Below are 24,854 nucleotides of genomic sequence, written 5' to 3'. Positions count from 1 at the left end.
TCGCAAAGAGCTGGACAAGCCTTAGTGACCGAACAATGACAACAGCAACACGGATGGACCTAGCGATTGTTACACTAAGTGAAGTCTTTAGAGAAAGACAAATACCATCACTTCTATGTGGGATCTAAACTATGACACAAATGAACCTATTTAGAGAACAGAACCAGACTCACAGATAGAAAACAAGCTTATGGTCACCAAAGGAGAAAGGGTAGGAAGGGATAAATTAGGAGTTTGGGATCTGCAGGTACAGATCACTACATACAAAATAAACAACAAGGTCCGACTTATGGCACAGGGGGAACTACATTCAGTATCCTGAATAATCTATAATGGAAAAGAATATGATGGATTTTGCTGTACCAGAAACTAACACAACATTGTAAATTAAGAGTACTTCAATTAAAAAAAATAAGTTTTCCATATCTATCTTCAAAAGAAGTTTGGATTTGTTATCTCCTTTGTAAACAGGAGGAAAAAAACTTACTTTTCATTTTAAGCAAAGGCTTTATGAATTCTTACTAAAAAAAATTACATGTAAAATGTTACATATATACAGAAACCAAAGAATTATGGTCTGGCCCTAGCAGGCATTTTAGAGTTGAATTTTTACTACCAACAGCTGCTGCTTATTAAATCGAAAGGTTGGGGCTTTTGGTTTTAGATAGCAAGCTAAACCTTAACCACATTTTCCTTCCTTCCCAACATCCCACTTTAAATGGCAGAATTCCAGCCAAAAGAAAAACAAAGAAACAGGACTGGAAATGTCAAGAAAGTACCAAGAGATAAGAAATTCTGAGGAATCTTGAGAAACAGCAGTTGGGATTATACTGACAAATCACAGCCAAGGAAAAGAGAGCCCAACTCACTAGCAATATAAGATGGAAAATTTCTGAGTAAATCATCAAATACAAAAAGCAGGAGTGGACCATAAAAAAGACTTCTGTGGCGAGCTTATAATAAGGACACAGGGGCCTGAGTAAGAATGAGAGCAGAGCTTAAAGTGACTCCAAATCTTCACCACAGACGTTAGGTGAAGACAGGAAACAAGGCAGCTGTGCTTTGATAACCATGTATATGTCCTAACCTGCCTTCCTATCCTCAGTTTATGCATCCTATAAGAAAGCCTGCATGCATACAAGCTTGCATCCCGTAAGAAAGGTTGCAAAACTGTCAGTCAGAGTCTGGTTAAAGTGAGAAGTCTATTGAAAAAAAAAGAGACATACAATGCACAGGAAACCACTGTCAACTACCTTCTTTAACTGATATGACCTTTATTCATAAATTTTAATGTTTAGACAAGAATCACATGATAATATGAGAAAAAAAATCAGCAATGTAAAGAGAGGGACCTAGATGAACAAACAGAACAAGAAGAAAAGATAAATCGCAGAAAGGAACAGAACTCTAAAGAAAAAGCACAAACTCATTATCGTTGTAGAAAGTAAATATTACATGTGTAACACAAAAATAAACTTCCACAAAAAAGAGGCACAGTGTATGAAAAGACATTAAAAAGTAAAACTATAACAGAAAATCAAATAATAGAATGAAAACAAAATGTATTTAGTAAAAACAAAGTCATTTCAGATATAACTGACAAATTATCAGAATATATAGCATAAAGATATAGAAATTATGATTAAGATATAAAAAAATGTTAAGAGACACAGAGGATAAAGCCATGGAAGTAAAAAATCTGTCTGAAAAGTACACCAGAAAGAGAAATGAAATAATGTAGAAAAAAGAAATAAAGAAAACTTTACTGACAAAAGAAATAAGTGGGTGTTGTTTGAAAGAGCCTGGGGTGCTAAGCACACACATACACACATATATACACACATCTCCTAGTGAAATTTCAAAAATTCAGGGATTAAAAGAAAATTCTAAAAGCTTCCAGAGAGAAAAAGCAGGTTATTATATACAGAGGAATAAGTATCAAACTAACACTAGACCTTTTATCAGTAATAAAGAATGCTAGAATACAACTAAGCAATTAACTTAAAAAATTTCTTGGAATTTAAAAAGATATGGAACTAAAAATTCTATTTCCTGTTAAATTAGCAATCCCAATAGTGAGGGAAAAATAAAGGAATTTTTGGATCAGCAAATATATTAAAGTTTATACTGATGACTGCATCTGAAAAAATTCAAAATGAATCCAACATAAAGAATGACATGGGATAGAACAAACAGTGGCAGTGATTTATGACACAGGAAAAGAAAAGGAAGCTTGAAAGGAAATAAAGGCCCATTAGGTCTTAAGCACTGTGTATAAGACCTTTTGGAATGAAAAAGTTTTAATAATGTAGAACATTTTCTCCTCTGTAAGTCCAATCACAACACCTGAATTTATATAGTGCCCCTTCCCCCTCCGTCATATTTTCATGCTTAGAATTTTGATCCTGTTTTCCTTCAGTCAGTAATAAATTTCCTCAAGATAATTTGATTACCACCTCTCACCTCTAGATTTCTCATGTGTCTTGCTTTCAAATGGATTTTCAATACGGGTCTTCATTTGGTAAACTTCAAGGCAAAAATATCTGATAATATTTTATTTTATCATCATATGAAAGTTAGGGGGATATAAACTGCTTGGTTCATAGACATATTCCTTGAATATTTTTAAAGTTTACTATTTTCTTCCATTCACTTTACTGCTGAACTGATACCTAGCTATCTATCTTGTTCCCTACGGATCACCAACTCTTTCTCTGAAATCTTTCAGAATTTCCTTTAAATCTTTAACATTCCTAATTTTACTTTAATAAATATGTCTTAAGTACGTGTTCTCCCTTAGTTTTCCCATTTAGCATACTATAAACCCTTTCAACAACCTGAAGCCTTTTATCTTTTCTGAGTTCTAGAAAACTTATCTCTTCAGTTTTATTTCTTCAATTATTTCATCTTCTTAAAATTTCATTTTTGTCTTCTCCTGAAATTGCTGTTAAGATGTTGGTACTTGCACAGTTCTCCATATCTTTTCCTTTTCCCATATATATGAGTGTCTGCTTTCAAAGTCTTTTCTCATTTAGGTTATTACTATTTACTGAGAATTCTCTGTGCTAATTAGTAGGTCTGTTGGTTATCTATTTTAAATGTAAAATAGTGCGCATTTGTCAATCCCAAACTTCTAATCTATCCCTCCCCATGACACTGGCCCTCTGATAACCAAAAATTGGTTCTCTAAGTCTGTGAGTCTGTTTCTGTTTCATAAATAAGTGCAATTTGTATCATTTTTTTAAGATTCTGCATATGCATGACATCATATATCTTTCGCTGACTTACTTTATTCAGTATGATAATCTCTGGGTCCACCCATGTTGCTGTAAATGGCATTACTTCATTCTTTTTAATGGCTGAGTAATATTCCATTGTATATATATGCACCAGTCTTCTTTATCCATTCATCTGCAGATGGATCTTTAGGTTGCTTCTATGTCTTGGCTATTGTAAACAGTGCTGCAATGAACACTGGGTACTGCTCTTTCTATTTTCCATCTCTTCATCTTTCTTTCTTTCCTATTTCTTCCTGGAAGAGTAGTCATTCTAATCTTTCAACTAATAAATTCATTCATTTTCATTCTATTTATAATATTTGTTGCATTCTTCATTTCAAATATATTTTTCATACCTAATATTTCCATTTGGTTCTATTTTTATGATCTTATTTCATTTTACTAATATGTGTTCCCTCTTATCTTTATACTGATCACAGTTGTTTTAAATTCATGGTTCATCTATTATAATAATCCTGCTTTAGATCATGTATGTTGTTACCTTACTAATTTCTTTAGGGACAGCTGCAATCCTCAAATGTTTAGCTTTATTGGTCTGTGAGATAATGTTTCTCGGGTATGAGCAATTCTATCAAGCTATGTACTACGGGTCACCAGAGGCCAGGCCTTAACTACCATCAGCACCAATGAGTTTAAAAAAACTGGAGGGAAAGAGTCATCAGGCAGATACTGAAGCATAGAAACTGAGAATCAATACATCACTTTCTTTTACTACCACACCTCTACGCAAGTATTTCCTAGGTTGAAACCCTTTGGAGGAAGTAGAAGGTAGTCTCCCTGGACTTGAAGGTAGAGAGAGGAAGAAACGGATTAATGAGAGTAGATGGTCAGTCCACATCTGTTTTTCTCAGTACTTCACTGCACTATAGTGTCTGCACTGCCATAATGCTGTTCTCTGGATTCTGGCACTAGTGGTATGGGCTACTACTGCCAGTTTCCATAGTGAAGGAATAAGAATTAACTCAAGGTAATTTTAGTGCAGAGACTGCCTGTGTCTCAGAGTTCATGGAGGCCAGCTGCCTCTCATTTTATTTTTTCAAGACTGATTTTGGGGAAGGGAAACAGCAGCTTATGTTAGTTAGCTATGTTGACAGAAATACTTTTCATTTCATAGCATTCTATATTATTTGAATTATTTTATTAATTATGCATATCACATCATTTCTGTAATAATTTTATAAAAATAAAAACTTGTCTAACAAAAATGGCATTATCAAAAACTAAAAAGACCTAAAGGTCAAAACTAAGAAAGAAGTTTTCTGTACATTTCATAATGATTAATTCTGTATTAATTCTCTTTCCAAGAAGAAAACAAGCCTGTCTTGGAAAGATTTAACACTTGCTAATGGTAAGAGAAACCCAAGTAAGATGGTAGGTGTTGTGAGAGGGCATCAGAGGGAAGACACACTGAAACCATAATCACAGAAAACTAGTCAATCTGATCACATGGACACAGCCTTGTCTAACTCAATGAAACTAAGCCATGCTGTGTGGGGCCACCCAAGACGGGCGGGTCATGGTGGAGAGGTCTGACAGAATGTGGTCCACTGGAGAAGGGAATGGCAAACCACTTCAGTATTCTTGCCTTGAGAACCCAATGAACAGTATGAAAAGGCAAAATGATACGATACTGAAAGAGGAACTCCCCAGGTCGGTAGGTGCCCAATATGCTACAGGAGATCAGGGAGAAATAACTCCAGAAAGAATGAAGGGATGGAGCCAAAGCAAAAACAATACCCAGCTGTGGATGTGACTGGTGATAGAAGCAAGGTCCGATGCTGTAAAGAGCAATATTGCATAGGAACCTGGAATGTCAGGTCCATGAATCAAGGCAAATTGGAAGTGGTCAAACAGGAGATGGCAAGAGTGAACGTTGACATTCTAGGAATTGGCAAACTAACATGGACTGGAATGGGTGAATTTAACTCAGATGACTGTTGTATCTACTACTGTGGGCAGGAACCCCTTAGAAGAAATGGAGGAGCCATCATGGTCAACAAGAGAGTCCAAAATGCAGTACTTGGATGCAATCTCAAAAACGACAGAATGATCTCTGTTTGTTTCCAAGGCACACCATTCACTATCACAGTAATCCAAGCCTATGCCCCAACCAGTAACGCTGAAGAAGCTGAAGTTGAACGGTTCTATGAAGACCTACAAGACCTTTTAGAACTAACACCCCAAAAAGATGTCATTTTCATTATAGGGGACTGGAATGCAAAAGGAGGAAGTCAAGAAACACTTGGGGTAACAGGCAAATTGGCCTTGGAATATGGAATGAAGCAGGGCAAAGGCTAATAAGAGTTTTGCCAAGAGAACACACTGGTCATAGCAACACCCTCTTCCAACAACACAAGAGAAGACTCTACACATGGACATCACCAGATGGTCAACACTAAAATCAGATTGATTGTATTCTTTGCAGCCAAAGATGGAGAAGCTCTATACAGTCAGCAAAAACAAGACCGGGAGCTGACTGGCTTAGATCATGAACACTTTACTGCCAAATTCAGACTTAAATCGAAGAAAGTAGGGAAAACCACTAGACCATTCAGGTATGACCTAAATCAAATCCCTTATGATTACACAGTGGAAGTGAGAAATAGATTTAAGGGACTAGATCTGATAGATAAGAGTGCCTGATGAACTATGGATGGAGGTTTGCGACACTGTACAAGAGACAGGGATCAAGACCATCCCCATGGAAAAGAAATGCAAAAAAGCAAAATAGCTGTCTAGGGAGGCCTTACAAATAGCTGTGAAAAGAAGAGAAATGAAAAGCAAAGGAGAAAAGGAAAGATATAAGCATCTGAATGCAGAGTTTCAAAGAATAGCAAGGAGAGATAAGAAAGCCTTCCTCAGCCATCAATGCAAAAAAATAAAGGAAAGCAACAGAATGGGAAAGACTAGAGATCTCTTCGAGAAAATCAGAGATACCAAGGGAACATTTCATGCAAAGATGGGCTCGATAAAGGACGGAAATGGTATGGACCTAACAGAAGTAGAAGATATTAAGAAGAGGTAGCAAGAATACACAGAACTGTATAAAAAAGAGCTTCACGACCCAGATAATCAAGATGGTGTGATCACTCACCTAGAGCCAGACATCCCGGAATGTGAAGTCAAGTGGGCCTTAGAAAGCATCACTACCAACAAAGCTAGTGAAGGTGATGGAATTCCAGTTGAGCTATTTCAAATCCTGAAAGATGATGCTGTGAAAGTGCTGCACTCAATATGCCAGCAAATTTGGAAAACTCAGCAGTGGCCACAGGACTGGAAAAGGTCGGTTTTCATTCCAATCCCAAAGAAAGGCAATGCCAAAGAATGCTCAAACCACCACACAGTTGCACTCATCTCACACGCTACTCAAAGTAATGTTTAAATTCTCCAAGCCAGGCTTCAGCAACACGTGAACCGTGAACTTCCAGATGTTCAAGCTGGTTTTAGAAAAGGCAGAGGAACCAGAGATCAAATTGCCAACATCCGCTGGATCATGGAAAAAGTAAGAGAATGCCAGAAAATAATGTATTTCTGCTTTATTGACTACGCCAAAGCCTTTGACTGTGTGGATCACAATAAACGGTGGAAAATTCTGAAAGACATGGGAATACCAGACCACTTGACCTGCCTTGAGACACATGTATGCAGGTCAGGAAGCAGCAGTTAGAACTGGACATGGAACAACAGACTGGTTCCAAATGGGAAAAGGAGTACATCAAGGCTGTATATTGTCACCCTGCTTATTTAACTTCTGTGCACAGTACATCATGAGAAACGCTGGGCTGGAAGAACCACAAGCTGGAATCAAGACTGCCGGGAGAAATATCAATAACCTCAGCTATGCAGATGACACCACCCTTATGGCAGAAAGTGAAGAGGAACTAAAGAGCCTCTTGATGAATGTGAAAGAGGAGAGTGAACAGTTGGCTTAAAGCTCAACATTCAGAAAACAAAGATCATGGCATCTGGTCCCATCACTTCATGGGAAATAGATGGGGAAAAAATGGAAACAGTGTCAGACTTTATTTTTTTGGGCTCCAAAATCCCTGCAGATGGTGATTGAAGCCATGAAATTAAAAGACACTTACTCCTTGGAAGGAAAGTTATGACCAATCTAGATAGCATATTCAAAAGCAGAGACATCACTTTGCCAACAAAGGTCCATCTAGTCAAGGCTATGGTTTTTCCAGTAGTCACGTATGTATGTGAGAGTTGGACTGTGAAGAAAGCTGAGTGCCGAAGAATTGATGATTTTGAACTGTGGTGTTGGAGAAGACTCTTGAGAGTCCCTTGGACTGCAAGGAGATCCAATCAGTCCATCCTAAAGAAGATCAGTCCTGGGTGTTCTTTGGAAGGACTGATGCTAAAGCTGAAACTCCAATACTTTGGCCACCTCATGCGAAGTGTTGACTCACTGGAAAAGACTCTGATGCTTAGAGGGACTGGGGGCTGAGGGAAAGGGGACGACAGAGGATGAGATGGCTGGATGGCATCACCGACTCGATGGACATGAGTGTGAGTGAACTCGGAGTTGGTGATGGACAGGGAGGCCTGACATGCTGCGGTTCATGGGGTCGCAAAGAGTCAGACACGACTGAGCGACTGAACTGAAATGAATGGGTAGTATCCACGGGAGGGGCAAAGGACAGAAGATCTGCTACATACAGTATTTTAAAGCATTTCAGTTTCAACTGCTAAAAAGTGACTGAATGCCAGGAACTTTAACCATTCTTGAAAAATGGACTCAGAAAGAAAAATTAATCAAACAGATCAGCCAACAAGATCATATGCTAGTCAGGAACACATTTTGGAAGGACACTTGTCTGCGAAAACCCAGAGTAAGAATTGTACAACATACAACTATTATTGCCAACCTGTTATTTTTATAGTTTTTCCAAGAAATTACAATGATAATCATTCAACTCTACTATTTTTTCCATTAGCATCTTTAAAACTTGAAATAGAACAGATAAAAGGGAAATCAAGTAAAATATTTTATCTGACAGCTGACTCACATTTTTTTTTCCTTTGATTTACCTAATAGGAGATTACCAGAATTTGTAATACAAGGAAACCTTATAGGGAGAATAAAAACATAAAGTTATTTCAATTTCTGAGAAAGATACTTTTTTGCATTCATCAACTAATCTGAACTCTGTTTTTGCTTCATGATCCAATGCACCTACATTTTCATTATTATTACTTTAAGACAGGAAAAAAATAATTTTCAGAATTGCCACAGAAATATGAGCTTCCCTTGTGGCTCAGACAGTTACAGAATCTGGCTGTAATGCGGGAGACCCGAGTTCAATCCCTGGATTGGGAAGATCCCCTGGAGAAGGGAATGGCTACCCACTCCAGTATTCTTGCCTGGAGAATTCCATGGACAGAGGAGCCTGGCATGGTTCCAAAGAGGCGGACACAACTGAGCGACTTTCACAGAAATATGAATTTTAACAAAAACAGATTTCCACAAATTCTCTGTTAGAATATTTTCAGCTTCAAGTAACAGGAAATCTGAATAATTATACATTAGTTCATAAAATAAATTTTTGCAAGTAGATAGTTCCAGAATGGTTTCAGCAATTCAACCAAATAATAACGCTAGGTTATCATTCTTAGAATTCTCTTGGCTTTCCATTCAAGTTGCCAGTACCAGCTCTAAGCATCACATTATTTTATATTCAAACCAGAGAGGGAAAGGACTCTTTCAGCATTTGTTTTCTTCTGGAAAATAGTGTATGCCAATGTCCTCCTGGAGCCTTCCTTGTGCTCACTGGCCAGAACTGTATCACGTGGAAGGCAGGGAAAATGAAATAATCTGGCAAAGGATAAAAATGACTATTTCAGAATAATCACTATTCAACTCCTGGGGTTGGACAACTTGTCAGTAAACAAAATTATGGTTTGGTTAACAAGAGCTAATGATTATAGGGTAGTAACTGACAGTGTCTGCCACATTCTTTTCTTCTAAATCTGGGACATTTAAAGTGTTGAATGAGATCCTACTCAGTTTCAGTAGTAGCTCCAGTTTAAAATTTCTACTATTTACTTTCATTGAAATTTATTGTGTTAGTTTTAGGCATACAGCATAGTGACTCTTTTTTTTGCAGATTATATTCCCTTATGTGCTGTGTCCTCAGTCATGTTCAACTCTTTCTGAGCCCATGGACAATAGCCTACCAAGCTATCCTGTCCATGGGATTTTTCAGGCACAAATACTGGAGTGGGTCACCATTTCCTTCTCCAGGTAGCCCATTATGGGTTATTATAACATATTGGGTACAATTCCTTGTGTTATACAGTAAATCCCTGTTGCTTATGTGTTTATAAACAGTAGTTTGTATCTGTTAATCCCTTATTCTTAATTTGTCCCTCCTTCCTCCTCTCTTTAGGTAGCCACAAGTTCATTTTCTATATATATTCATTTATATTATTTTTTTAGGTTCCACATACAAGTGATATTATATACTATTTGTCTTCCTCTGACAAGTCACTAATCATTATATTCTCTAAGTCCAACCATGTTGCTGCAAATGGCAGTATTTCATTCTTATTTTATGGCTGAGAGGAGCCTGGTAAGCTACATACAGTCCATGCGGAAGCAAAGAGTCGGATACGACTGAGCAACTAACCCACAAAAATATTTATACACACACACAGACACAGTGAGCCATCTTCTTAGGTCAACTGTCTGTTGACGGGCACTTGGGTTACAATCATGTCTTGGCTATTATAAATAGTGTTGTTATTAACATTGGGGTTCATGTATCTTTGCAAATTAAAGCTTTTACTTTTTCCAAATATACACCCAGGAGTGGAACAGCTGGGTCACATAACAGTCCTATCTTTAGCTTTTAAAGTAACCTCCATATTGTTTTACATAGTGGGTGCACTGATTTACATTTCCACCAACAAAGTACAAGGATTCCCTTTCCTCCACATCCCCTCCGACATTTGCTATTTGTAGACATACTGACGATAGCTATTCTGACAGGTGTGAGGCAATACCACACTGTGGTTTTGATTTGCATTTCTCTAATAATTAGCGAGGCTGTGAATCTTTTTGGGCTTCCCTGGTGGCTCAGACGGTAAAAAATCAGGAGACTTGGGTTTGATCCCTGGGTTGGGAACATCCCCAGAAGACGAAAATGGCTACTCATGTCAGTATTCTTGCTTGCAGAATTCCACGGACAGAGGAGCCTGGCAGGCTACAGTCATGGGGTCACAGAGTCGGACACAACTGACTGCCAGTTAGCCATGAGAATGTCTTCTTTGGAAAAATTCCTATTCAGGTCTTCTGCCCACTTTTTGATTGGGTTGTTTTTCGACACTGAGTTGTATGAGCTGTTTGCATATTCTGGATATTAATTTCTTGTTAGCTGCATCACTTGCAAATCTGTTCTCTCATTCTGTAGATCCTTTCATTCTGTTGACCATTTCCTTTGTTATGCAAAACCTTTTAAAATGTCATTCAGTTCAGTTGCTCAGTCATGTCAGACTCTTTCCAACCCCATGAATCGCAGCACACCAGGCCTCCCTGTCCATCACCAACTCCCAGAGTTCACCCAAACTAATGCCCATCGAGTCGGTGATGCCATGCAGCCATCTCATCCTCTGTCATCCCCTTCTCCTCCTGCTCTCAATCCCTCCCAGAAGCATCAGGGTCTTTTCCAGTGTGTCAACTCTTCGCATGAGGTGGCCAAAGTATTGGTGGCCAAAGTACTGGAGTTTCAGCTTTAGCATCAGTCCTTCCAATGAACACCCATTAGGCCCCATTTACTTTTATTTCTTCTGCCTTGAGAGTAATCTAAGAAAATATTGTTAAGATGTATGTCAGTGTTACACCTATGTCTTCTAGGAGTTTTATGGTGTCATCATACATTTAGGTCTTTAAACCATTTTGAGTTTATTTCTGTATACGGATGAACTTGAGTTTATTTTTGGACAAGGGAATGTTTTAATTTCATTGTTTTACACATAGCTGTCCAGTTTTCCCAATACCACTTGTTGAAAAGACTGTCTTTTCTCCACTGTATATTCTTGCCTCCTTTGTTGTAGATTAACTGATCATAAGTATGTGGGTTTATTTCTGGGTTTATTTCTGGGCTTCCTTTTCTGTTCTGTTGATCTGTTCTGTGTGAATACCATGCTGTTTTGATTACTGCACTTTGTAGTATGTCTGAAGTCTGGAAGGGTTATACTTCCAGCTTTGTCCTTCTTAGGATTACTTTGGCAATTCTGGGTCTTCTGCAGTTCCACATAAATTTTTGGATTTTATTAGAACTATTATTTTACCTGAATCTGGGTTTCTACCACTCATTATTTGCTTTCTGTAAAATTCCAACTAGCTTTTGACACCCAACAATGTAGTATTTATTAATCTATCTCAGTTGCATGAAGTTACAAAGAATTCATCTCATTGAATAGATCAAACATAACTGGTTAGCTACTGGTGGATAAGGTTGTTTCTGGATTTCTTAACTCTTACAAACAATGTCACATTAAGTATCTCTGTATAACTTACTTTTATGCATCTTGTACATGTGTGAGCAGGGTAAATTCTGGAAAAAAATGCTTGGTCAAAGAGTATATGTATATTTTATTAGATAACAACATTCAGTGAGTGATCCTTTAATTTACATTTTAAAAATTATGAATGGAGCTGAGCATTATACAAAAGTAAATCTGTCAGCTACTTGAATTTTTTTCTTTGAACTATCTAGTTCTATCATTTGTCACTGTTCTACTAGAAAAGTATTCCTTTTTTTATTGATTTGTAAGAGTCGTTTGTTTAAAAAGTAGGACATTAACCTTTGTCTCAGTTCCCAGTTTGTCATTTATCATTTGACATTTAAATATTTTTATAATAATATTTAATTTGCAAAAAAATCAAACTAAGTTTCTTTTTTTTTTTTTACAGCTTCTGGGTTTTCCATCATGGTTGGAAAGCCTTCTCCATCCTAAATTATTAAAAGCAATTAGACTTATATTTTTATTTGTTAAATATAAAACTTAAGTCTACTGAGAATTTTTTTTGTGATATATAGACATCAATTAGAGTCAGGATTTTGCGTTTTGCTTGTCAGGTCTTAAGCGACATCTCAGTGCCATTTATTGCATAATCTATTTTCCTTCTCTGACTGGCAATGCCACTTTACCATATACTAAGTTCTCATATGTAATTAGGTATACTTTATAGTGTCTGCTGCATTCCATTCCATTAATCTGCACAAAATTGTAGCTTTCTAAATACTTGCTAATATTATATTATCTTTCATTTTCAAAACTGTCTTTAGTGTTCTTGAATGTTTGTTTTTACAGGTGAACTTTAATGACCTAAATCTTTATTTTTTCACTTTTGGCTGCACTGGTTCTTTGTTGTTTTATGCAGCCTTTCTCTAGTTATGGCAAGGGGTGGCTATGCTTCCTTGTGGTGCACAGGTTTCTCAGGGCAGTCGCTTCTCTTGCTGTGGAGCACAGGCTCTAGGCGCACGGGCTTCAGCAGTTGTAGCACACAGGCTCAGTTGTGGCTTGCAGGCCCTAGAGCGTGGGCTCAATAGTTATGGCACATGGGCTTAGTTGCTCTCAGCATGTGGAATCTTTCCAGACCAAAGATTGAGCCCATGTCCCCTACACTGGCAGGCTGATTCTTATCCATTGCTCCATCAGGAAAGTCCCATATGACCTAAATTTTATATTGAAAACATGAAATATCTTTATAAGCTTATAACGAGCAAAAACACCCCTGCAAGAGTGAAAGGGGGAAGTTATGGAAAGTTACTACCACCGGTAATGTTGAGAAGAAAAATGGCAGAATAATGGCACACCTAATACAAAAGATGCTAAACAGAAACCAATGAAGTCTAGTTACATTAAAAATAGGCACTCCCATCCCCTAGCTCAGTAACTAATCTGTGTAAATGACAGCAAAACATTAGCTTCAGAGTCTTCTCTATACTGCTGAACTGGCCTTATTTAGTTAACTGTTATGAGTAAAAGGGTCAAAAATATAGGGACTTACACAAACACACACAAAGATTAAAGAAAAACAAAAGACCAATGTCAATAAGCACATTCCCAGGCTGAAAATCTGTAAGATTTTGCATTTAAAGTTTTCATGAAAATATGTTTACAGATAAATCAAATCTTGCAGACATGATTAACACAGCCCTCATTTTTTATTTTCACAGCCTGATAACGGCAAAAAGGAACAAAATTTAACTGTCAAAATTTTGGAGCTAGATGATAAGCCTTTAAGATAAACTGGTCCAATCCCCTGTTTTCAGATGAACAATCAGGTCCAGAGAAACTACACAATGTTGCCAAAGCTACAGAAGGATGAGTGGCAGACCCAGATGAAGAAAGATCAGATCCTCTGATTCTGAATTCACTATTCTTTCAATTATAACAATCTGCCACTATGGTTAAGACAGAATGGTGTAAACACTGGCAGATGTGGGAAAATAAGAGTCGACAGAATTTAAGGAACACAACAAGTAAACACACTAATTACTATATAATAGGAACTAGATGTTTGTAAGAGTTCTGTATCATCAATGCCCTATTTAGTATCCGGCAAATGTTGAAGACACAATATATGTTTGTTACCTTGAATAAAAAAAACAGATATGAGAAAGTAGTTCCATTATTGTCAGCTGAGTTTCTAGAGCAAACCATAAAGTTCTGGTTGTGTGACAGATCTTCTAAACATAATTTTCAATTAGTGTTAAACAGAGCTTACATATGGGAAGTCTGCTAAACCCCCTGTGTTCACAGACCTATTGCCAAAAGTTATGCAGAAATAAACTCAAATTTTTGATGTGCTGAATTTTGATGTAATTATGTATGTGTTAGACACAATATCAGTAAATCCTTTTTTTCCTAAGCAGCTGTCAATCCACTGATCTAAATTGTAATTTCCTTCTAAGGAAAACATAAAACTGTTATACTCTAGTTAAAAAAATTAGACTTGACAAAAAAAAAAGTTGATGTTTCTTTAGATCTTAAAATGCTAAATCTGAGTTAATTCATTTAAGTAATTATAAATAGCAATCATTTAAGATTTTATAGTATCTGACACAATAAGAAATTACAACAAGAAGCAGTAATTTTACAACTAGATATACTATCTCTAAATTGGTGGTCTCAACAGTTCATATAAATTTCTTCTATGACTGTAAACAATCCAATTTGAAGCTCACATAAAAGCAGTTTTAATCAAATAACTCACATTACTGAATCACAGAAACATAGCAATTATGTGTTAAGTCCATCTCAAATTATACTAATTAACTATAATAAAACAAGTTTAGAAGAACAGTTAATAGAATGTTTAAGTGAACTACAGAGCATCCATATAATAAAATTGGTATTTCCTAAGAATACTTAATAATACAGAAGTTTAAATAGTACTCTGTCTTGTCCTTAAAAGGACTTTGAATGGCTTACAAAATAAGTAATTATCTAGCAAGATAAAATTAAAATTTAAACAGACTTTTAAAAATCAGCTAAAAGTAACTCTATGAGAGGACAATACATACACCATAGTTCTGACATGAGGTCTTCTAATTGGTCTAACTCAAGCCAGTGAAAAAAATTTTAGACTAAGAGTACTGAAAAGATTGAATACTCTTTAAAAAATCCTGAATAAAGTCTGTGCATTTCAGTAGCTTTTTTTTTTTTTTTTTTTTGAGGTTCTGAAAAGCAGAGTCAAGATTATATTGCCAGATGAATGTTCAGAATCATGTTAACAACTAAGGTTAAAACGATATGCTCTAATCCCTAACCTGGGTTTGAGAAGTTAAAGAATTTCAGGAGACAATGCTCTATAAACTAAGATCTGAAAGATGAGCAAAAATCAGCTACACTTTGGAGGTAGGAGGAAAGAGTGACTTAGGTAGGGAGAACACTATGGGAAAAAACTCAAAGGCATGAAAAAATATGCCATAGATAATTAATATTCAGTGGTCATGAAAAAAAGAATTGGTGCCAAGGTGAGGGTAGATATCAAGAACAGGGAACTAAGCTGAGGCATATCGTAAAGGAATCTGTGAGTTAGGCTGAGTTTAGACTTAATCTGAGGACAAAGAAGAACAATTTAAAAAAAACCATGGTAAGCAAGGGAGAGAAAAATGATCAGGTTTAGATTTTTAAAAGATTTTCTGGGAATCCTGGGGTGGTCTAGTGATAAGGACTTGGAGCTTTCACTGCTGGGGGTCTGGGTTCGATTTCTGGTTCAGGAACTAAGATCCCACAAGCTGTGTCGCATGGCCAAAAATAAGGGTATTTTCTTATCTTAGTATTAATCAAAAGGTAAGGTGTTAATCTACTTCTTTTTCTTCCCTATGTACAACTATAAGATCCATGACGTTAGAGCTCTCATTTATAGTTTTATCCCTAGTGCTTAGATTATCTGGCACCTAGAATGTGACCAAAAGATATGTGTTGAATAAATGTTAAAGTACACGGTTCTGTACTTAATTGGTAACACAGAAACAGTTGCATTCTGCTCAAAGTGTGAAGAATGGGTTAGGGGAGGGATGGGATACACAGGAAGAAGAATACTAGAGACAGAGGTCAAACAGGTGTTGGCAGTCCAAACTAGTGAAATAGCAATGAGAACAGAGAGAAGATGGAGGCAAAACTAATATGACTTGATTACTGGATAGATCAATGAACCTGTAGGCAGTATTGACATACACTTGTGAAAACTGAGGTACCCAACAATAACACCAGCCCAAACTAGTGTCAATCCACTTCTACTCCTAGAGTGGCTATAAATGAGATACCATTTTACTTAAAATATAATTTGGGTCACTTATAGGCGTGCAAAATAAGGTGTAACATTAAGTAACCTGTCCACACTTACTTGATTAAGGACTCAGATAGGCTCTGGAGAGCTAGAAGAGTGATTCTTAACCCTGGCCACTATTTAGAAGCCCCTCTTAAGGGAGGAGTGGAGGATGTACCAGGATGACAGAGAGAAAAAAGAGGACTTAAAGAAGGGAACAGAGAAGAAGGGGAAAATGGAAAGGAAGAGAGAGGAGTAAAGGAAGGAGGGATGGAAGGAAGTGACCTAAGGAAAGGAGAAAGGGAGAGATGGAAAAAATAAGAAAGAAAAATGGAAAGAAAGTAATTTCAGTTTCACTCTAATATGCCAGCAGAGCCACTGAAGTTTCACAATTCTAAGTAATAATGGCAACAGTTTTAGGCAGGTTCTAACCAGATGCTCAACTCTGCCATAAAAATCTTCAGTTAAAGGATGTACACATGGCCTGTTGAACACATAACCTTTGGACAATGCAATTTACAGGCATACTGTCAACATTAAACACTTGGAAAATGTACATTTAGAAAAAAGAATGATATTTTCAAAACTTTAATCAGATCAAAACCCTAGCATTCATTTTCAGCAACATGGATGGACCTAGAGATTATCATTTGAACTGAAGTAAATCAGACAGAGAAAGACAAAAATCCTAAGATATCACTTACATGTGGAACCTGAAATACGACACAAACAAACTTATTTACAAAACGGAAACAGGCTCACAGACAAAACAAACTAATGGTTACCAAAGCGGAAAGGATGGGGGTGGAGGGATAAAGTAAGTATTTGGGATTAGTAGATACAAATTACTATATGTAAAATAGATAAATAACAAGGTCCAACTGTATAGTACAGAAAACTTTACATTCAGTAACTTATAATAAACTACAATGGAAAAGAATCTGAAAAAGAGCATATATATATACACATAAATATGTATACACATTCAGTTCAGTTCACTCGCTCAGTCGTGTGTGACTCTTTGGGACTCCAGGGACTGCAGCACGCTAGTTTCTATAGTATGTGTGTATTCTTGGCAAGAGGTGGCAAGAATACGCACATACTATAGAAAATTAAATCAACTGTATGCCAGAAACTAACAGAACACTGTAAAGCAACTATACTTCAATTAAAACAACAACAAAAAAGCCCTTAGCATTAAACCTTTCAATAACCTTCTATATTATTTAGGGGAAAAAAAACCAAATTTCTTGTATTTGTATTATACAAGGCACTGAATAATCAGACTTAACTATTTCTCCAACTCACGTGACATAACCTGCCTCACCTTTGATATGCAATAGCTCTCTCTGCTTTGGGAACACATTAAATTCTTTTGTGCTTTGAAATCTTCGTACATGCACTTCTCTCAGTTCATAACACAGTTCTTCCTAATTCTGTTTCTCGTCTGAAATCTTAAAGATTGCCTCCTCGGAAACAGTTTCCCAACCTATTCTATCTAAGTGGGTCCTCTCATGTTACTCACTATTATAGCATTCAATTTTTTTTCTTCCCAGTACTTAGAAAGCAAGCGTAGGCCTCTCTTCACTAAAATGCGTCCTTTGAGAGAAGGGATCTTATCCTCTAGTCCACAGCTATGAACCTAAACATACTTGGCATATATAAGGCACTGAAATATATTGGGAGAAAGGGAAGGAGAAGGCCAAACTTAGATGTTAGTAGATGATCAACAATTACTATTACATTAACAAAAAAACTTGCCTGCATTGTGGGATAATTCACCACAAAGCAATAAAAAAATTAAAGAACCCATAGCAATATTGGTGATTTTCATTTTATAAAAGTTGATTAAAGCAGTAATTAAGCAATAAATCCACTTATCTTTTGGTAATAAAACCATAACGACAAAAAAATACCACAATTTAATGTAAGTTTAAAAACAGTACTGTCAGTCACTCAGTTGTATCTGACTCTTTGTGACCCCATGGACTATAGCACACCAGGCTCCTCTGTTCATGGGATTTCCCAGGCAAGAATACTGGAGTGGGTTGCCATTCCCTTCTCCAGGGGCAGAATATAAAATTGTGCTAAATTTTATAAAATAAATAAGCTTAAAAAGACTAGAAGGAAATACATTAATAAAATGTTAACAGATTATGTCTGAATGGTTTGATAGTTTCTTTTTTACATCTTTCTGTATTTTTCAAATTCTCTACAACAAGCATATTATTACTCTTATAATCAAAACAAAATTGAACAAAAAGAACAATTATGGCCATTCATTGCTGGCCCTAAAGCTAGCCATAGCAATGAATGAAATATACTGAACAATTCTGCAAATTACTAATAACGATTTACTTTTAAAATATTCAAATGATAGTCATTAAAGCCTATTTATTGTCATAGTGCATTTTTTTTGCTCAATCTTTACCACTATCACTTTGCCATTTTTTCCTTTTAATCTTGGGGAGTACTTTAGTATGGTCAAGGAAAAAAAAAACCTTTGCACCTCAAAAAAACAAACAAAAACCTTCTTTGCACCTCAACTTCTAAACCCTCGCTGTATCATTATCTAGTTGTATATTAATAAGATAGTACTTCACTAAGTTTAATTTTTCTCATCTAGTAAATGAGACTAATACTACCAATTAGAACTCTTGGTATAGTTCTAATAATATTATTGGTATTGCCATGCTTAGTAACTGGCATTTAGGGTCTAAATAAAGAATAGCCATTAGGAAATCAACTCTGAATATTCATCAGAAGACCTGATGCTGAAGCTGAAGCTCCAATACTTTAGCCACCTACTGTGAAAAGCTGACTCACTGGAAAAGACCAACAGTCAAAAGATCGAGGGCAGCAGAAGCAGGTGGCAGAGAATGAGATGGCTGGATAGCATCATTGACTCAATGGACGTGAGTTTCAGCAAACTCAGAGAGAGAGTGAAGGACAGGGATGGCAAGCTGCAGTTCATGGGGTCACAACGAGTTGGACACGACTTAGCAACTGAACAACTATAATCCATCAGAACATTACTTACTAGATGGATTATAAGCACTCTGAGAGACCATGATCATCTCGTTCCAGTGTATCCCTAGTTCAGCATAAGCCAGCATGTAGAAGTTTTTAACACATACCTATCGAATCAATAACTATTTTCCACTACCTGTTTTTCAGGCAGAGCTGTGTCAGAATTGTAGGGGATTACTACTTCCATCTTCTTAGTAATTTTAATGGAAAATTAGATTAAGTTTTAAAAGCTAGAGGAAATCAAAGATTAAATCATATACCTCCACATTATCCTATGGTAGTAGAAAATAAATGAGTAAACAAGATAGACAATTTTAGACATGATAAATAATGTTATTAGTCATTTCTTAGAATTTCTATGGAATTTCAGTCCATGGAATTCTCCAGGCCAGAATACTGGAGTGGGTAGCTGTTCCCTTCTCCAGGGGATCTTCCCAACCCAGGTCTCCCACACTGCAAGCAGATTCTTTACCAGCTGAGCCACAAGGGAAGCCCATTTCTTTCCATAGTTTTATATAATATCAGCACCTACTGCCTTCTTGTTATAGCAGACAAAGAATTTTACTACACTGATGCTATCTTCCCACTAAATTTTATCCCAATTTTTGGTTAAATTGATTTTAGTTTTTGCATTATTATGAAGAGGGGAATACTGCTCATTGTAAAGCCAAAAACTGTACTATGATGATGTCTGCTTTTTAAAAATATTTTCTTTTCCCACTGTGTTCCTATCCTCTTACATCAGATATTATTTACCGATTAATACCTTTTTTATTCCAATTGCTCAAACATCTATTTAGTCTACTTTTATCTTTTATCTACTTTTAGTCAATACCACTTTTTGGTGAGGAGGAGAGGTCTATTTTCCTGTGTCCTCCTGTTCCAATATGTACTGGGCGCTCATACATTGGCTGTGCAGGCATCATGTTGGGACGGCCCTTCACTGCTTTCCTGTGTTAGATTCTCTTTTCCTCAATTCTCAGAATGTTTTCTTTTTAACTACTTTTACTCCCTTTTGTTAGTATATATGACGTACTAACTTCCGAAAAACAGTGCATAAAAGATGATCATTTTTTAAATCTTGTGTGGCAGACACTGTTAATTGCATGATCCAACAGCCATTTCCAAATCCCTTACTCTGTAGACTATACAAAGGCTGGAAAAGCTAAATGCTTGCTTTCCCAGACTCTCCTGAAGCCAGGTCTCACAGTTCCAGTCAATGAAATGTCAGCAGGGAGCTTTCTGGGCACATTTGGCTCTCCTTCCTTTTTTCCTATACGGAAGGAAGGCATGATGTTAGAGCTGTGTTAGTCAACTTGCCACCATGAGGTTCAGTTCAGTTCAATCGCTCAGTCACTTCAAACTCTTTGCGACCCCATGAACCGCAGCATGCCAGGCCTCCCTGTCCATCACCAACTCTGGGAGTTCACCCAAACTCACGTCCATCGAGTCGGTGATGCCATCCAGCCATCTCATCCTCTGTCGTCCCCTTCTCCTCCTGCCCCCAATCCCTCCCAGCATCAGAGTCTTTTCCAATGAGTCAACACTTCGCATGAGGTGGCCAAAGTATTGGAGTTTCAGCTTTAGCATCAGTCCTTCCAAAGAACACCCAGGACTGATCTTCTTTAGGATGGACTGGTTGGATCTCCTTGCAGTCCAAGGGACTCTCAAGAGCCTTCTCCAACACCACAGTTCAAAAGCATCAATTCTTCAGCACTCAGCTTTCTTCACAGTCCAACTCTCATATCCATACATGACCAATGGAAAAACCAAAGCCTTGACTAGACGGACCTTTGTTGGCAAAGTAATGTCTCTGCTTTTGAATATGCCATCTAGGTTGATCATAACTTTCCTTCCAAGGAGTAAGTGTCTTTTAATTTCATGGCTGCAATCACCATCTGTAGGGATTTTGGAGCCGCCAAAAATAAAGTCTGACACTGTTTCCACTGTTTCCCCATCTATTTCCCATGAAGTGATGGGACCAGATACCATGATCTTTGTTTTCAGAATGTTGAGCTTTAAGCCAACTTGTTCACTCTCCTCTTTCACTTTCATCAAGAGGCTTTTGAGTTCCTCTTCACTTTCTGCCATAAGGGCTGTGTCATCTGCATAGCTGAGGTTATTGATATTTCTCCCTGCAATCTTGATTCCAGCTTGTGCTTCTTCCAGCCCAGCGTTTCTCATGATGTACTCTGCATAGAAGTTAAATAAGCAGGGTGACGATATACAGTCTTGACGTACTCCTTTTCCTATTTGGAACCAGTCTGTTGTTCCATGTCCAGTTCTAACTGTTGCTTCCTGACCTGCATATAGGTTTCTCAAGAGGCAGGTCAGGCGGTCTGGTATTCCCATCTCTTTCAGAATTTTCCACCGTTTATTGTGATCCACACAGTCAAAGGTTTTGGCATAGTCAATAAACCAGTTAAAAATAGAAAAACATATCAAAAAGAACCTGAGAGCATTTATGACATTTCCTAAGTCACTATATCAGTTCCAGATCATCTACATCTGGATTTCTCGTCCTGTGAGACAAAAGATTCCCGATTTGTTTAAGCCATTCTCTTGGTTTTCTACTACCTACAAACACACACATACCCCATTGATAAACCTGGTATATCTGAAAATACCATTTCTTCCCTCGTTTCCTTGCTGTTTGGCTAGAAATAGAATTCCAGGTTGATGATACTTTTCCCTCAGAATATTTAAGACCTTGTTTTCCCTTATGGCTTCCAATGTTGCTGAAAATTTCTAGCATTCTAAGACCTATTTCTCTGAATGTGACCTCATTTTACACTGGTAGCTTTTCAGATATTCCTTTTATGACTGATATGTAAAATTCCACAATGAGCAATGATGTGTCATCTGACTGAGAAGGTTTTTGTTTTTATTTTTTTTTTTAAATTCAAGGTATTGACATCCAAAAGGGGCCATTTATAATCTGCAGACCAATACTTTTCAGTTTAGGGAAATTTTCTGTTAGTCCTTCGTTTTATAATCTAGTCTTGCACATTCTCCTTGCTCTCCATAGTTAGAGAAACTATTATTAGTTTAACACCAGACCTCTTACACTGACTTTCTAAGGTCCTTATTTTCTCCAATTTCCACCATCTCTGTCTCTTTGTCTATTTCTCAGGAGATGTCTTACAATTCTACTACTTTTAACAAAATTTATTTCCAAAAGGTCTTTCTTAGTCTCTGATCTTTCATTGTATCCTATTATTGTTTTATGGATGCAATATCCTTTTCTCTAAGAAAACTGATCTTGATCATTAACTGTCAGTTCATTTACAGTGAAGAAATAAAGTTTAACTGAAAATAGTATGTATAGAACGGGGAACACCGTAGGGGAACTGGGCCATGAAAGTAACCACTGTACAGGGGGCTAGCCAGAAAGATCAGACATCTTAGTGGGGGCAGGTACCCCAAACAACAGTATCTGGAAAACTTTTCTATGACACCACTTATTTCCTCTAGAGAAGGTGACACTAAACTTCTGTAGGAGACACACACCTAGAATCCTAAGAGCAGGGAAAGGGTTAGAAGTTCCACTATTCAGTACATGGACTTAATTGTCCTATTTTACACCCTGTTCTCTCTGCCTCCACAGAGCCTCTATTTCTCCAGGATATGAAGTTCTAGCCTCTGCCCAATAGGAAGTATGGGAGAAAGATCCTGAGGGTCACACTGCCTCGCATGTACTTTTTTATTATGGTGTTAGCTTTTTTTTTTTTTTTAATTCTTCCTAAATATAAAGCAACTATTATAAATATATATATAATAAATAATAAAAGGAAAAGCAAAAACAGATAAAAGGAAAAGCAAGCTAATCTAATTTCTTACCCTAATGCTCTAATTAGGCACTTTAAAGCACTGAGTCTTAAACAAATATCGTTATTCTGTGTATACTAAATGCAGGCAAAGTGACTACTAAGCAGGGTAACTATGTACGTTATCCAAAATAAGACTTTTGAGAATGAATGGGACACTATTAATAATTATATATAAACTGGGATTATCTCAGGCAAACTAATCACCTTATTATCAGGAGAATAACTTTCTGGATGCTGAGAGTATAAAGTTATAAGGCATTACCAATGAACAATGTGAAATCTTCCCTCAAGAACAAAGACATACTCTACTATATGTGTCTAAAATATAAGTCACCTGAGTGAAAATGGAAGGTGGAAAGAACTAGCAAATATAGGATCATGCAGTTTTTAAAAGGTATTAATTCTTATAATCACCCTTAACAAGCACACATATAAATAATCCCTTGACAAATTTGCATAGTCTTTCTGTTAAAGGGACTCATCATAATAATAATTCATATAGCATTTTTAAATAGGTTGAATTAAATAATTTAGCTGGTAGAGAATTTTTTTCCTCTTATTCAGAATTACTTTGGTTAAAGAAATGGGAAAAGCATTAAGAATGGTTAGAAAGAAAAGCTAATGGGTTATAGTCTTCTACCTGAAATAATTAAGACATGAAAGAAGAATCACTAATTGCCTTTACCCATTCCAGAGTCTTTCTTGGTACCATCTGATATTATGTCTACATGATCAGAATCCACATCATAACTAAAGAAATCATTCAAATAGGTCTTCGAGCGCTGGCCACCAAATACATATAAGCAACGATTTTTCTGTAAAATAAAAAAAAAAAATGGGAAAGAAGAAAAAAAGTCATTTTCACAAAGAATTCATAATAATTCTTTTAAAATTTAAATGTCTAGAGAAGTAATTTATGAGAGATTCCATGCAATGAAGTACTTACTGTACTGGTATAAAGTGGAAAAGGAAGCTCTGCATATACTGCTAAGGGATAATCACTAGGATATCCTACTGAAGTTAAAAAAAAAAAAAAAAACCCAAGGTGCAGAGTAATGTATATAGGGTACTACCTCTGTGTATGGAAGGAGAAAAAGGAATGTGTGTTGTGTCTGTTTCTTTCTTCAAGAAGAAACAAAGGAAAACTAGTAATAACATAATTAGCTACAGGGAAAGAAACAGAACAGACAGGGAAAATAACCATATCTCTCCATACATACTCAACAGCATACTGACAGTTTTGCCTTGAGAACTATGTAAATGTTTTTCCTTAATTAGAAAATAAAAGTAAAAGAAAAAATAATGTCTGAAATTTGGGGGAAAAAAACAAGTAAGCCTATATACAAAACCTATATACAAAGATACAATTGGACAGAGACACATGATCATGCAGACAAGTAGTAGTTTTTCTAGTGATTTTAATTCTCGCTTTTTGACTACCCATCCCTAGTGGGCTATCTCCTAAACAGAAAAATAATCAGAAAGAAATCTTAAACAGCATTCAGTGATTCTATTAGTTTTGCTATCCAGTAAGCTATTATAGAAAGAGCAAGTAACTGTAAGTAACATATCATCATCAGAAGTAGGATTTTAACTATAAAGTTTCACAAAAACAAAGATATAAAATTTTAAATTCTATAATCTTAAATTTAACTTGGACATATCAGTATAAACTCATGATTTTTTTTTTCTATTACTAAAAAAGACATATGTGTATGTATATATGCAAAGGTATACTGGAAGATGGGTACTCCCACTGGTCAAAGATGCAGAAAAATTAGGGAATCAAAAAGAATGACGATAGCAAGTTAAATACACCAAATACATAAAAATCCATGAGTTTATAATAATTCTTATGAAAAACTCATTGGTAAATTTTGGAGCCTCAGCTCATTAAAATGA

At 36.5% G+C, this 24,854-nt stretch overlaps 1 protein-coding gene across 8 annotated transcripts in view; it reads right to left on the bottom strand.

Annotated features, from left to right (window-relative positions):
- The window catches only part of MKLN1 (muskelin 1), a 392,319-nt gene that overhangs the window by 42,516 nt on the left and 324,949 nt on the right, over positions 1-24,854 (bottom strand). For all 8 annotated transcript variants that reach the window (XM_005902205.2, XM_070369015.1, XM_070369017.1 and 5 more), the window contains one exon: positions 23,638-23,767. In XM_005902205.2, coding sequence (XP_005902267.2) covers positions 23,638-23,767 — 130 coding nt within the window. The remainder of the gene's footprint in view (positions 1-23,637; positions 23,768-24,854) is intronic.

The sequence above is a fragment of the Bos mutus genome, chromosome 4 (assembly GCF_027580195.1).
Source record: "Bos mutus isolate GX-2022 chromosome 4, NWIPB_WYAK_1.1, whole genome shotgun sequence".
NCBI classification, from domain to species: domain Eukaryota; kingdom Metazoa; phylum Chordata; class Mammalia; order Artiodactyla; family Bovidae; genus Bos; species Bos mutus.
Note: the sequence above shows the minus strand (reverse complement) of the source record. Positions and strands in the feature narration are given on the sequence as shown.